Source organism: Camarhynchus parvulus, chromosome 1, assembly GCF_901933205.1.
Source record: "Camarhynchus parvulus chromosome 1, STF_HiC, whole genome shotgun sequence".
Taxonomy (NCBI): Eukaryota; Metazoa; Chordata; class Aves; order Passeriformes; family Thraupidae; genus Camarhynchus; species Camarhynchus parvulus.
Window position 1 is genome coordinate 94,373,576 of NC_044571.1, and position 15,659 is coordinate 94,389,234.

Genomic DNA, 15,659 nt, shown 5'->3' on the forward strand with positions numbered 1-15,659 from the left:
GAGAAGAAATCTTTAAAAAGGACAGAGTCTTATCAGAGAACTATTTTGTTTTGGGTAATTTACTTCTACATGTACATGGGCAGGAGTGGAATAATTTAGTTTATAAAAAGATCTTTTAAACATATTCAAAAGTCCACTCTAAAGAGGAATCCTTTAACACAGGTAGATCTCTTCATCTTTTTGAGAAGAGAAAAGCACCTCGGGGTGCCTTTCTAGCAACCATTAGTGAAATAACCAAGGAAATACTCAGATTTTTGGTCAAGATATTGAAGAATTTGCTTATGATTGAGACAGGCTAATAGGCTTCTTGGCAAAGTCCTGGTGAAACAAGTAGCCAAATTCAAGTTGGTTTCTTTGATTTTTTTTTTTTATCATGTTGTCATTTCATTCCGTACTGCACTTGAATAGTGAAAACTTAGTAGGGGCATGTATGAGGGGCTAAGGACATATCAGGAGGAAGGGATTCTTTCTTACAATCATGCCTCAGCAGCAGGCAGTATCAAAATAATTTGCAATTCTTTAATCTGCAAAGTTTTGGCTATCCTGAAAACAATTACAGTTCTTCTAGCCTTCTAACAGGACTGTATTCACACTTTTCAGAACATGGAATTTTGCTTTTCAATTTTTTTCCCCTCCCAAATCTGTGGGAATGATGTTCTTTTTTTTAATGCTATTCTAGTGGATACACCATTGCAGTGAGGACAGCAGCTGTAGGTTGAGACAGAAGGGGACGTTTGGCCTGGGGAGGACAAAACTCTTCCTTTCATAGGCTTCCACTTCCCCAGGAATTGGAAGGCATCTGTAATATCTACTTGCAGTGAAGAAACTGTTCAGCAGGTTGACCTCCGTGCTTTGCCAGCCCACCCAGAAAAGTACACATTACTGTCTGGCTTCTTGCTTGGAATGATAATACATAAAGCTGAATTGTCCTGACAGGCTTTTGAGCTTGCAGCTCTGGGCAGTGAGAACATCTCAGCCAAGTGTTGCAATCATCTCTCGGTCCCTAATGCTGAGTCTTACACAGTCAAATAAAGCATAATATCACTGGAATGATGCCCTGAAGAGGAGGCCTGCCAGTGTGTATCCTGCTCGTTCTGGTGCGAGCCACTGGGCTGTGAAACTGTACGGATGTGCTGGGGGAACTCTTAGTGAGGCTGGGCAGAGGCATTCACCAGGCACCTGAACCTTTTATCACAGCTTGAATTAGAACAAGCAAATTACAAACCAAAAAAATTTCAAAGATAGCCCTTAGCCTGAGACTATTTAAATGCAATAAATTTGTAATTGTGGTTTAGTCTTCTAAGCTTTCTTGGTACACCTGTAAGTTCAGAGGGCTTGGAATTAAATTCATTAAGTGATCAGATTCAATCCCATAGTACTAAGGAAATTTCTGACAGTAAAGATTAAGTTGAGTTTGCCCACAACTAAATCTCTTGCTTAGGTAGATTTTAATCTTGTTTTTGCTGCAGTATGATGTGAAGAACCGTCGCACATTCCTGAGGCGCACCAAGTACGAGAGCTTGCACCTTGAGGATCTCTATGTGGGCAGCAAAGTCACTGTGTTCTCCCGGCACCTCACCATAGTGGACTATGGGAACCTGTACACATCTCGCAAGCTTGGGAGCCGCAAAGAGAGGTGAGAAGGGAGATTTTGGAATCTTGTGGTTGGGGTTCCGAAGTAGATGTTTGCTAGAAATTAGGTTTCTGTACTAATGTGGGCAGAAGAGGAGATGGCTGCATGTTTGTATGCAGTTTGAAGGGATCTGATTTTCTGATGGCTGCATAGAAGCAAAGTGGTACCTTGCAAGGCCAGCTTCTCTATGGCGTCAGCTGCTGGCTCCTCTAGGTATCTTGGGAGAGAAGAGGAGGAGGAGGAAAATGAGTCCTATTCAGCTTTGTTACTCAGCCAGGGCAGGCACCAGTAGGGTTCTTGTGATTTGTGGATTCTCCTGGGGCAGAATTGATGAGGTAAATGATGTGTGCTGGGCTTGAAAGGCCTGGACCTTGTGAAGGTTGCAGCTGTCTCTCTGGGGTCTGTGCAGAAGCCAAGTGCCTCACCAGTCTGATCTACTCTCCTTTAGTAGTGATAAATGAAAGTCCTAGAGGACTGCTCCCATTCTCTGTTGTTTTTCCTCACTGTGGAGATTTTTTCTGAGAATTTTTTCAGCTTCTCTTAAGCTCTGTATGCATGAGGACAGAAAGTAGAGTGTGAGAATGTCTGTAAAAATTACAGGTTTGTTTGTTAAGATGAAGTTTGTTTTTGTTTGTTAAGATGAAGTTTGTTTATCATGGATGAAGATAAGACTCATAATATATTTTTGATTTAAAGACTTGCTTTGGAAAAGACTTTAAGAAGCCATCTGAGAGCACATATGAGGACTAAGAATACGAGAACACTAAGGTTAATTTAAAGAAATTTAGATCTGGTTTAATGGCAGTGCAGGTAATCTCTGAATTCACAAATTAATACACTTTTATAATTTCCTCTAGCCTTTTTGAAAAGAACACAGAACATTTTCTTAGGTATGATATTCAGTTAGCCTTAATCACTTGCCATCTTGCTTCTTCCTAGTAAATGGACTAGTTTTAAACTCTTTTTGGAGAGTTGTACATAACCAGACAGAGGAAGAACTGCATGTTTTAACACACATCTTTGTCTTAACTGCACAAAAAAAAATCGCTACGAAAATACATGCCATAATATTTTTTCAGGAGCTCTGGTACTTCTCTAAGCTGGGGCTGGGCATGGTGAAAGAGCAGCAAAGGAGGTAGAGAACATAAGGGGATGGATTGTGTACATGTGGCTACTCTTTCTGTTTGTCAGTGCAGCTTTGGGTAGATTGTAAAGATTTGGTAGATCTTTATATCAGTGTAAAGTTATGTATTTCCTACTCTGCCTAAACTAACATAATGCCTGGTGCTCTTGCAGTGCTCCTGCAGTTACACCAGGAAAAGGCAGCTAATGATAAAACGACATTTTCTTTAGTAGGAGATGTTGCAGTCTACATGGCAACATTTTAATTGTGTTGGTCTTAGGAGGAGGCAAATTTTTGTACTGCTCTACAAAAGGAGGAAAAGGCATTTATGACATGTCAGCTGTTTCGAAAACATTTTAAGAATGTTGGCTGAAAGATAACATAGATATTCAAGTGGTGTTACATATTCAGAATAGCCCAAAGGAACATAGAGAAAGGTACCTTACTCAGGCAAAGGATCCTCAAAATTCAGTTTCTTCACAGAAGCTTTCACTGAGTAAACAGGGTCATATTAAAAGAGTTTCCTTGGGCAAAACAGTTGCCTGTGAGTTATTTGTCTTTTTGGCCTGTTCCTAGCAGGTTTTACAGCAGTTATTAGATGTAACAAGATTTATGCCATGCATGATAATTCCCAAAATAATCTGCAATTGGAATTATATTAATGATTTTAATGTTGCTGTATGAAGCAGAATATTTCTCAAGACTACTGGCAGATCAGTTTGGCTTTGGAAATACATTCTTTGGTCACTCAGTGTGTCCTTAGGCTCAGCAGAGGCTTTTGAGGGAGACTGTGGAGTGAATATTAAAAAAATCTTGAATGTTTTGAGTTAGGGACCTTTACTTTTGTCAGCAAAACAAGCGAATGGGACCCTAGGTACATGAGATGCAAAACAGATATGTAGAAGAAGGCTAGATTTACACAGGTGCTTTCTAGAATTAAGCTAGAATTATTAAGACAGTTTTATTTCAGTTTCTATCTCTACTTTTCTTAAGTCTTGGGTCAGTTTTTCAATATTGTTGTATTTAAGTGTTCTGCATTTATATTCCCCTCCCAGTGTATCATAAGAAAATCATCACAAAGAGTGACTAAAGTGGTTAGGTCAGCATGTGCTTACTTACAGTGTGCCACATAAGGAATCACTGGCTTGGCACAGGGCTTTCTCTTTCTGTGGCCTTGTGATCCTGGGTGATTGTAACCTGAGGTAAAGATTTGTCTGACCAGTGTGTCCTGCCTAAGTGGGCGTTACTTAGAGTCAGTGTCAGGGGTATTGAAAATTATGTTAGAAAACTTGTGTGTCATCCAGAAATACTTGTGTTCTATTTTGAATGGGGTATGTTATTCTTATGCTTCTAGTCATTGACATAATCAGCATTTCTTCCCCTTCAAGACATAAGCTACTGTACGTGCAGCAGTGCTAATATTAGAGGTAAGTAGGTCTCAAAAGCATAGTCACAGCATGCTTTGTGCATTGTTCCTTTGATCAGTTCTCATTTTCTGTTGTTTCAGTACTTGTTGCGGTACTGTCACACAGTCCCTCTGAAAATGTAAGCGAGCTTAATTTTCCTTCTTTCTCCTTGGCTCCTAGACACTAAGCAGTTTTCAAATCTGCAGACTGCACACTGCAGACTGCGTCATGCCAAACCCCATGAAACATATTCCTAATTAAAACTAAAAATAGGGCACATGAACCAAAATCCTATCTCAGAAACAGTCCTCAGCATCCTGAAGTCTGCTTTTTGTATCCTGCTTGCTTCTGAAAAGCTCACACTGAAATGCTAAAATTTAAATATCAGTGTCAGACAAAAGACATTGCAAGGGTTGCTCATTGCAGTTTGCATTACCTCTTCTAGGTAAATTGCTTCATAATGCAATGTTTCTTTGCAAATTTGTAGGAATTACGCTATTACTAAAATCCCTTGAAATTAGAAAAGTAAGGGACAATTTATTTCTAGCATTACCAGTCTGTCTCAGACAACCTATGTAATAACATAAACATAAAGTGTTCCTTGAGGAAATGCAAATGGTTCTGGAGATCTCATTCCAGAGGTTTGATCCTTATTGTTTATGGGAGATGAGAGTGTAGAGAACCTCTTGTGCCAGCATGCAGGTCATGCATTGTGGGATTCTCACTGATCAAACATGCATCTGCTCCTCCTCATGGGCCTCGATTCATGTGGTACACCATGTGGTATGATAAATAATATCACAAAATGAGGTGGAGCTGTGAAATCCTTGGGGAAGAGGGGAACAGACTCTAAGGCTGCATGGAGTATGCTGGCAAACTGTGTTCAGTGTTGGTGAGAGGTCAGCCTTTCCTGCTCTGAAAATGGGGTTAAACCAACTGTAGCCTGCACAGCCGTGGACTGAAGCGCAGTGTTAGTTGACTGCTTCCATGCAGTTTCTGGCTGCAGCCTTAGTCCATCCGTCTTTTTGTATCATACTTCCGCATGGGTCTGAGCCTGAGGTGCTCTGTATATGGGAGCTTTGTGGTGCTTGAGGAAATCTGTTTGTTTCTGAGCTCTGAAGGTCATCTACGCCTCTCCCTTAGTTGCAGATGTCGCATATGTTCAAATTTTCCTGGTTACATTTCCTGGTCCTAACACCTCCCTTGCTCTACATTTGCTGTGAAATAGTCTGTCTCTTGCCAAAGCGTCTGTCGATGTGGGGTCACTTAAGGTTCAGAGCAAATGTACTGGAAGTTCATCCATCTCCTATAATCTCAGCATATTTGCCCTGGATGGAATATATTGCTGCTAACCTAAGGGCTACTTTCCATGCTATGCTGGTATATAAAATAAGAAATTTGCCATTATTTGTGTTTCATTCAAGGAAGTACTGCAATAAAAAATTCCATCTTGCAGAGCTTTCTTTATTGGAAACTGTAAAAGATGGAAACTGCTCTTTAGGATTGTCAGAGATGTGGCGTTTCTGAGATGCAGGGTTGAATAAATCTGTTGGTTTGTAAGCCGAGCACATTTGAAGCTGACTCACCACAAGATGAATGCAAATAGAAAATGCAATTTTACAGACCTTCTTTTTGTGCTTGTTATTTTTGATTAATAATACGATTAGTGCTGATGGTGTTCTTGGTGCTGTGCAAAGCTCACTAAAACAGTCCTGGCCCTGGGGATGTACAGTGTAAAAAGATAATTACCTAGAAGACCGGATGTACTCGGAAACAAAGATGTGGGGGATAGTGTAGAGATTTTTGGATTGATGTCCCTTAGAATACAGAATATAGCTGTCAGTCAGTATAAGAGATTAAATACCTCCTCTTCCATCCTTTTATTGTGTCTATTAACAGTGTCAGCTATTTGGCATGCACATTCTATACCATGAAGTTTTTGTACTGTACCAAGCGCAAGAGGATCTTCTTCTCACAGAGGTCTTCAAGTATTTTAAAAGTATTAATAAAACAATCAAACTCAAACTTTGAGTTTTATGGAAGAGGCACATGTTTGAGTAACATTTTTTTAACAGGAATTTTAACAGCTTCAATTTTATGTTTATGATTAACATTAGGGAAAAAGGGAGTTGAGCAAGCAGAGGGAGTTGAGCAAGCAGATTAACAATTCAGTTGTGTTCTGACCCAGACTGAGGAGCTGTTGAGATACCAGTTATCTAAGGAAGAAGTGGTCAAATCGTGTGCTCTGAGAGCAAAGGGAGAAGTTGGTAAATAATAACTGCTGGTAGAACATTGTGAGCTGACTTGGGTTAGAAAGCCAAGGAAATTAAAATGTGCAAACCTTGTTCTTATCAGAATAATGTGTTGCACAGGCATTCAAGAACAGCGTGGAAATTGATGAGACACTGGGACAGTGAATATGTGACGGTGACAAAATTTCTCTTTGATGTGCTAGTTTTTTGTCTGAATATGAACCAAACATGCACACCAAATGCTCTAAGGGAAGTTGTGTTGGCTGTATCTCTCTAATATATTTTTTTTCCTCCCCAGAACGCTGGCTTTGATTAAACCTGATGGAATGCGTAAGATGGGACAATTATTTGATATCATTATTAATGCTGGATTGACAATAACTAAGGCCAAAATGATGCTGCTTTCAAGGTAAGGAATTCTTAAGGTTAGCTCTATTGTGTCTAAATATTTTTACAATTAAGAATATTCTCTAAAGCTATTCTGTGTTGTCCCATCTGTCAGATCCATTCCAGTGAGTAAAAGAGGTAACTCATGAAGCTCCTCAGTTTCATAGTTCTGCAGGTTTCTGAAAGTATTTAGAGATTTAAACTAAGTATTAAAAAGTGCTGTGCAAATGAGTATGGGTGATGAAATATGTCATGTCTGTATGAACCCAAGGTGGCTACCCTAGCTTTAGCAATCCAGCAGTGTTTTCTACTGACATGTCTGTATGTCCTCACCTCCAGGCTTCCTCATACAGGCGGTATTGCTCTTTATAATAATGTTGTCTTTTAAGTATTTGGTTTGCTTGCTCTCAGTAAATCTGTTGTCTTAATTTTTGCTCTCAGATTTTTTGCTGGAAGTCCTAGGCAAAGCAAGTGATCTTCTGATGGTGCAGGGTTGGACAGGTTTTACTCATGCACCTTCCTAATACCCCAACCTTCAGTGTTCTCCACTTCTTAATGAGCCCCAAGATTTAAAAGAAGGCGTGCTTCAGAGGAAAAGAGAACATAATTAATTTACCTCAGAAGACTTTCCCAAAGTTACTGCATTATTTTTCCATTGCTGCTTTGCCAAACCTAGTCGTATGCAGCATGTTTTTTGAAAGAAAAGCTATCTATCTTACATAATAACATTTTCATGTATTCTTATTATTTATGTGAGAGGTCAGCAACAAGTTTTCCTTCACTTCAGAACCTTTTGGCTTTCTGAAATACTGATAAAATCACTAAAAGACTTCCTCCTCTGCATACACCTGCTGCAATATCTGATGGTAGTGGTTCCAGATCCTCCACCCAATAACTCCACGTGTTCAAACATGTTTCTAATGTTCCTTTGCAATTCATAATGTTCTTTCAAACTAGCTTTTGTTTTTGCTTCCTCTCTCCTGCCCACGAGAGATTTGATCCTGAAGTGTTGTTTTGGGTGATGCTTTGTTTGAGTGTCTCTCTGAGAAGTCAAACTATTGGGCCAAGTCATGTGCTTTAGAGTTGACTCATGCTGAAGGGAAGAAATGGAGACTTGAACTTTTACTGCCTACTGCAGAATAAAAGTTTCTGGTTGTCTTGTATAATTGAAATTAATTATTAATAAGCACAAGAATGGGCTGTGATACTGAATGTGTTTAAATATTGTCTTGAGTATTTTGTGGTTCCTCTGCATACCATCTACTCAATTTCTTGGGACTGTGCCATTTTAAAATGATAGAACTATGGCTTGCCAAAGTCTTCTACCCATATATTTCTGCAGGCTTGCTTGTTCAAATCATCATCATCATCATCATCATCATCATCATCATCATCTACTGCTTTCTTTAAAGGGATTATTAACAACAGTTGTCTGTCAATCACTGTTAAATAGATTCATGCCTTCTGTAGAAGTTGTAGTGAAGATACGGAAGTGTGGGCAGGCACTTGCTTCTTCAGTCTCTTCCTTTAATCCTGTGTCAGTTCAGTCTGTTATACATAGGTGGACACTGTTTTCCATTATTTGAAAACAGAGAACTAATAATGAAATTTAAAAGGAACTAAGTTATACAACACAACTGCGCTTTGATATTTATTTCAGTGGGAATTGTTAACTGAATAGTAGAGCTCAATTTGTTTCCGAAACAGACCTCTCAAATACTTCTTTGCAATCAGAAATGGTGATACTTAATGTCTTCACATACCCTTTTCATATTTGCTCTCCAAAATTCTTTGGTGAATTAATTTCAGAAGAAGGTTTTCTTGTGAAATAATGAATTGTAGGCAAACCTTTTCCCCAGTGTAGGCTTGAAGCGTGAGATTGCAAGAGTTCTGGTGTCTAGCATAATTTTTACATCATGCTTCTGCCTTTGTTTGAAAAGGAAGAGAAGTAAATATACTGTATGGTTGATAAAAATATTTTGGATTTTGAATGGCTCATACTTATACTGAACTAAAAGCAACAAACCAGGAATTACTCAGGTCATTTTATAAAAAAGCTGGAGAAAAATGTGACTGTTCAAATGTGGATAAATGTTAAGAAAATTAAATTCTTCTTATGTTCTTCTTGATGTTATTTCTTTCCTCTGGCAACAGTTGGTTTAAGTCTGGACTGCAAATGGGAGAGAGGCATCAAAAGTTCAATTTCAGATGACAGAACTATGCCTTTCTTCATACTTGGAATCTGTTATTTGAAAAATATGCAGGCAATTTCTGTCAGTAAAGAGAGCTGCTGAAAATGAGCAAACTCATGAAGACCAGAAAAATTTAGAAGACTGTGCTGCAGGTAAAAACAACTTTCCAATTTGGAATCTCACCCTACAGCACTGCTTTATTATGAACTCTGTACCCAGAGTAGAGGTCAGCAATTTTTCTTTTTTTCACTTGTCAGTCCTCTTGAAGAGCTTCTCCTTCTCTGCAAATTCCAGCTTCAAAAAGTGGCACACACCAGAATTTGGAGCAAGCCAACACTGAGCCTGTGTTCTTAACAGAATTTCTGAAGCTGCAAAATAGCAGGTTTAGAGCTGAAAAACTCCATGGATTTTTCTAGCTGTTGCCATGCAGAAAAAGCAGTTCAGTAAGCAAGAGTAAAACGTGAGAAGCAGCTGGAGAAAAAGACAGGGAAGAGAGTAGAAGAGAGTAGGTTGGCTGGTGGCAGGGCTGGTGGGGTCAAAAGCCACAAAACGGTGTGTCCATTGGTGGATGGATGGTAGCTCTGCCCTGTAGTGGTCCCCAAAACCTTGTAGTTGGGTTACTGAGCCCAGTGCTGGTAGGACTGTGGCTGTGGCAATGCAGAGCTTGGGAAGGGCCACCACCCTGTCTGAAAAGGACATCTTTTTGCTTCCAGCTCCTGAGGAAAGGCTGAGTAACAGCTGTGCTGCAGACACACTGGATATGCCTGGTAGCCTTTATTTGCCTGGCAGTGTAAGGAGACCCCTTGCTGGTGACGGAGAGAAACGGGGAGACTGACTCAGTGATCAGAATCCGATTTTATTGTGGGATACAAACGCTTATATACTATTTCAGGGAGACCTGTAATGTGTACTACAATGATTAGGTTAAAATCATATACACAAACTTATGCATATAACAACATCTCTTGCTTGCAGAGTTTAATGGGATTTTCTTTTTCTGGTAAACCTGTTTGATTTATTCTTCTTGCAATCTAGGTCTAATTTTCGAAATTCTGTTTGCTTTTGCCAAGGCATCCTGTTATCAAATCTCTTATGTTGACCAGGCCAAAGTCCATCATCTGTCTTGTGTCCCCCAACATTCCAATAACCCCTCACTGCAGAAACCCCATTGCTTTGGAAGAAAGGAGTGTGTAGTCACTGCTGTGTTCCCTGAGGAGACTGCAAGGCCAAATTGAGTTTTGAAGCGTGAAAGTGTGGGAGAAATCCAGTTTAAATATGGAAGCTATTGTGCTGCCTATGCAACTTGTAAGATTTGAGGACATGAATGGAAACCAGGTTATGCAGTATTTTGTTATGCACCAGTTTAATCAAAGACTAGCCCTGATAAAGAAGTGTTCCAGTGGAGCAGATAAATTGTTTGTGCTTTAAAACCAAACTTCATTTAGCAGTATTCCCCCTCAAACTGATGAATGATGAAAGCAACATAACAGCAAATGGCTCGCAAGAAAGTGACTCTGCTGCATTTATTTCTCAGCCTGAGAATGTGGGGACCATCAATGACCGTGAAATGGGCTTTAGTAATTCCTTCTCAGAGCAGGAGCATGAGGAGTAGTCAGCTGTACTGGTAGCCACACAAAATACGAAATTTAAATGTAGTTTCTGTTATTGAACATGAACACCCAACAGTGTCCAGCTTAGGAAGACATTGCCTGTAGAAACATGTTTTTGGATGGTATTTGAATGAATGATAATTGTGGTTTTCAGGGCGGTTTTATGTATGTATGTATGTATGTATGTATGTATGTGTGTCTACATATATATATATAGCTGTATCTCTGTCTTTTTACTTTTTCAGAAAAGAAGCAGCTGATTTCTATGCTGATTATCGAGCAAAACCTTTTTATCAGTAGGTATATCAATTTCAGCTTGATGTGTATTAAGCTTATTAATTGAACACACAAAATTAATTTACCATTTTTGATGCCATGGGACCATGGGAGAATCAGAGCTTGTCTTAGTTGAGTGGAGCCCTTTGCAAAGCATGCACCTTTTCTTCTTTCTCCAGGGAGAGATCCTTATTTCAGCTATTTATGGTTTTAACTCACACTTTTTACAACCCAGTGGTATCAGGGGAATGTCTTTTGTCCCTCAGAAGTGAAAATACTCCTAGCAGGGCAAAACTTCAAAGCCAAGAGAAGGACTATCTTCAGGATCAGGGTGGAGCTTGGAGATGAGAATTAGGGGGAACACTTAGTTGTAAGAATTGATTTGGTAACAAGTATCCCAAATAATAAGTAACTGAAAGGGTAGTTCATAGGGTAGTTTTTACTGTAGTGCTACCCTTGGACAAGTGTCAAACTTGCATGATGTTAGACTGCTCCACCTGATGTGAGAAACCTTAGTCTTTCCATAACTGACCAGATGGATGCTTATGACCCAGAGATTGAATTGTTTCTACTTTTCCTGAAAGTGCCAGCAACTTTCTTTTCCTCCCTCTCCACTTTGCATTCTACCTCTTCTAGGGAGAAGGTGCCTTGTGTTTTTCAGCCATTTTGGTGCGTGTGTTTGCACTGATGTGGTTGAAAGACCTGGTTTCAGTACTGACACGAAGTGCTTGAGAACTAGCATTGCCAGATGCTCTCCAGCAACAGCAGCTGATTTGTTGTGGGTCCAAACTCAAGCCCTTCAGAAAGACATGGCCCCAGGCTATGTCTGACCATTTGGAGGTCAGACAATGCATGATTTGGAATTACCTTTTCTTTGCTGAGTAAGCCTGCTTGAATATGTTGATAAATAATCAAGAATTTTGCCTGAAGTCTTATTTCAGAGATGTCTATCTATACTAATGGTAATTGTCTGAGGAACTGTAGCCTTTGTCCTCTGTGATGTGCCTGTCTCCCATCCTACAGTCCGACTGGCTACATCTTCTGTATAGGATTTTTCTCTAAATTAGAAATAAATAGCTCTAGAGCATTCCAAATCAAATAGAAACAAGAAACGTCAAGGCAGTAAAGTGTGAAAATATACGACTCATTTATATTTGATGTTGTATCTTGTCTTTAAATTCAGATTTCATTTGCAAGTTCACTAGTCAATGTAAGTCTAGTGAATAGTAAGGAAAAATAACAATTCTATTGTTTGGAAAATAATGGCTTTCATATTAAAGAAATTAAAAAAAAAATTCAAGGATTAGTCTGCGCAGTAAATAGTGTTGTAGAAATTGCTTTTTTCTTGGATGTATGCATGTGTACTGTTTAAATGTCCTAAACAAGCAGGCTGACCAACAGAACCTGATATCCAATAGCTTTTTATTGTGTTGTTTCTTTATGTAATTTTTCATAGTTTTAACATTGTTTCTTTTTCAAAAAACTACTAGGATTTCTCTTCTCTTCTTGACCAGTGATCATTAGGAAGAAGGTAGTTGGAGAAGCATGCGCATACACAGTTACAATTGTGTGAAGCTCTTCTTTTAAACAAAATAGTACAAAACTCAGGGCCAATGTTCTCCTTTGTTGGTTCTGTCCAGACTAAACAGTGAAAAGATAGGCTTATTGGTATGCATGTTTTGTGAAGATACTTAATTATAGTTACTGGTGTTTTGTTTAGTTTTTAAATGGAATGTTTGGGTTACCAATTTTGAATGGTTGTTTTCTATCGTGAGATGGTCAAGACAGGAGGCAGGCTGCTCCTGACAACAGCTTCTCCTTATTTGGATTCATCCCATTAAAATCACTTGAGTTATGCCAAGATGTAATAGCTCACTTTGTGAGTAAGTCCCTTATCCCATGCAAATTTTCAACTCCTTCCCTTCTCTCCCACTTTGGACGTTGGCTGGGTAAAATCCATGGGAGATATCTGTGGGGCAGTGGAGAATTCAGCTTGAAAGCAGTGCTGATGTTCTGTCAGTGGGATACACATCCAGGTCATGTATGAGAGCCTTGAAATGCTGCTGTGCAGAAGAGGAAAGCTTAGGAATCATTCCTGTTAGTCAAGTGGTTACCAGGGTATCTCCTTCACTGTTACCAGGACATCAGTACTGATCCTTTAAAAATTCTTTTGAAATCTAAGACTCTACAGAGTAGCTTGAGTGAGTTTGGGTTAGCTACATGTTGGTTTTTTTCTACAACCATAATAAGGGAATGTCTGCACATGACCTAATCTGACCTGTTCCTCAAAGTAGAGTCAACTTCAAAGTTAGATCAGGTTGCTCCAGATCTTGCCAGTTTGAGTTCTGAGCATCTGCACTGGGTCATGTTTTTATTGGTTTTAATTTGTAGCATGAATCACCATGTGCTGTTTCCCTTTTGCAGTGAGCTTCTCCAGTTAATAATGAGTGGCCCCATCCTTGCTATGGAGCTCTTAGGAGATGATGCAGTGACTAAGTGGAGAGCAATAGTGGGGCCAGCAAACCCTACAACGACTGAGAGTGATACACTGGACAGCATCTCAGAGAGCTTTGGACATTGTGGCCTCAGAGATGCAGCTTATGGCCCAGATTCAGTTGCTTCAGCTGCTAAAGTAAGTTTTTGACTTTCTTGACTGAGGTTTATTTTTACTTTTATCTCCTAACAACCGGATTAGGAATTTCTCATTTTGTTTCTATGCTTGAGTTCAGAACTAGTTTACATATTCTTCATGTGCTCCTTTTTAGCATGGAAAAATAAACTGTCTGAAAAGAGAAATCTTGTTTATCACAAAGGTGAATCTTGGGTGCTTTGATCAGGAGGGCATGCCTGGTCATTTTTAATGTCTCCTGTACATCACAAACAGCGATGTATTGCATAGTCTGTGTAATCTACCTATAGTCTACCAATGTTGGTCATAAAAAGAAAGGGATTAAATGATTAAATTTTTTTGTGGCCTCTTGTGTTTCACACATCTGTTCTCCTTCACAGTTCTCACTAGTGCTCTGCTTGCAGTCTGCTTTGCTGTTATTGTTCAGAATGAAAAACTAAAAACCAGGCCACTTTGTAGTGCTTTGTGCTTTGAGAGGTAGCACAGCAGACATGGCTTTGAGGAGTTTGGTTCCATTTTGCTTTGTTGGCCGTGTTTCTTTTCTCAGTGCTAAGAAAAAGCCCTGAGACTGGGTAATAGATATTACCATTTCTGTAGAATTAAGGTGACTTTTGTGTGCATTGTTGTGGGATAGATATGCTAATAAATGATAGCAAGAATAATGTTTATCTCATGGTTGATTGATGTGTCGCTGTGGTGTCTCAGCTGTAAACCACTTTAGCTGGGGAAAGATACCAGTTGTTACTTCCTTGATTTTAGTCTTCCCTCTTTAAATTGGAACAGCTGCAGTAGCACAGCTGGAGAGAGACCTCTGGTTAAATAGTTAGATGTCTTCAAATATAAGGGTGAAAGTTTCTCTTTTTTCCTGTGTACTACCATGACAACTGCGCCAGCTTCTGAACTGAGAGTGTAGGAAAGAGTATCTATTAGCATAAATTCTTGGTTAGAAGCATAAGTGTGTGCTTAGGTTTTAGTTTGTTATTCTTGCTGCATTTCATTATATTTGAAATGTTGTCCGAAGGCCCCGTTCATCTGCAGCATTTTTATGACACTGAGATTATTTTGCTGAACATCTGCAGGTGTGTGCATCTTTGTGGTGTTAATGATACCTATCTTTAATAAATCAAACAACATTTTGAATTTAGTGCCCCTGTGCCTTTATTAATTTAGTAGGCCTAGTATTATATGGCTGTATAGCAGTTGCTATGGAAACTAGTTGGCTGTGCCTGCAGATTTGCTGAAAAGAAGGAAATATAAGATACAGGGACCTACATTAACTCTCCTGACAGAAAACTGAAGTCTCAACCACGTTTAATGAATGTACTGTAAGATGAACACTTAGAGTGGAAAGCTGCATTGTTCTTTTGATGGCTAAATGACAAGTGAAAGTATGTCTCTGATACACTCTAAGCTGCTGTCTCTCTGCAGGCCAAATTTTGTAATTTCTTTAGATCAGGAATAAAGGGTAAGGAAAATGATTTTTTTTTTAAGGCTCAACAAGATTATAGTTTGGCCTTTCATTATGCAAGTCCTTTAGCATTATTGAGTTAATTTCCTTTTATGAATTTTAATGGATAAAACTAAGTGTTAACTATTACACATATTTTACTGCTTTTTTCTGGCTGCTTCTTTTAGAGTAAATAGCAATTAATAGAGTGGGACAAGTTCCTTGAATCATACAGCATTTTATCAGTAGAAGGATGTAAGGAACAAACCCTATTGTCTCAGGTGCACCCACTTAAAATGTGGATTATTTGCCAGCAGAAAAACAAAGGCACTTTTTCCATCTGTTAAAGATACATTGTCCTGGATCCACTGTCCAAGATCCAAAGCACGACAAGTTTGAATTGTGTAGTTCTTCAAGAAGGGATTACAGAAATGGTTGAAGTGCCATGAGCTAAATGTGAGTCTATTCCATTTAAGTTGAGCTAGTAAATTAAGGGAGACAATTCCAGGAAATGGCCTTTAGCATTGCTACTGTTAGACAGGAAAAAATCAAATACATTTGGTAGTAGTATTTCTTGGATGAAACATTTTCTCTTAAATAGAAATGTATCATTTCTCTTACTGAATTTGACTGATAGGTATGAAATGGAACCTGTGTTTTGCACATTTGTTGATTGGCAGATTGTGTAACATATGTGAATAAAT

The 15,659-nt window shown here is 39.0% G+C and overlaps 1 protein-coding gene across 6 annotated transcripts in view; it reads left to right on the top strand.

Annotated features, from left to right (window-relative positions):
• NME7 (NME/NM23 family member 7) overlaps positions 1-15,659 on the top strand; it is an 89,208-nt gene that overhangs the window by 19,329 nt on the left and 54,220 nt on the right. For all 6 annotated transcript variants that reach the window (XM_030948993.1, XM_030949080.1, XM_030948908.1 and 3 more), the window contains 4 exons: positions 1,470-1,636; positions 6,713-6,823; positions 10,849-10,899; positions 13,304-13,511. In XM_030948993.1, coding sequence (XP_030804853.1) covers positions 1,470-1,636; positions 6,713-6,823; positions 10,849-10,899; positions 13,304-13,511 — 537 coding nt within the window. The remainder of the gene's footprint in view (positions 1-1,469; positions 1,637-6,712; positions 6,824-10,848; positions 10,900-13,303; positions 13,512-15,659) is intronic.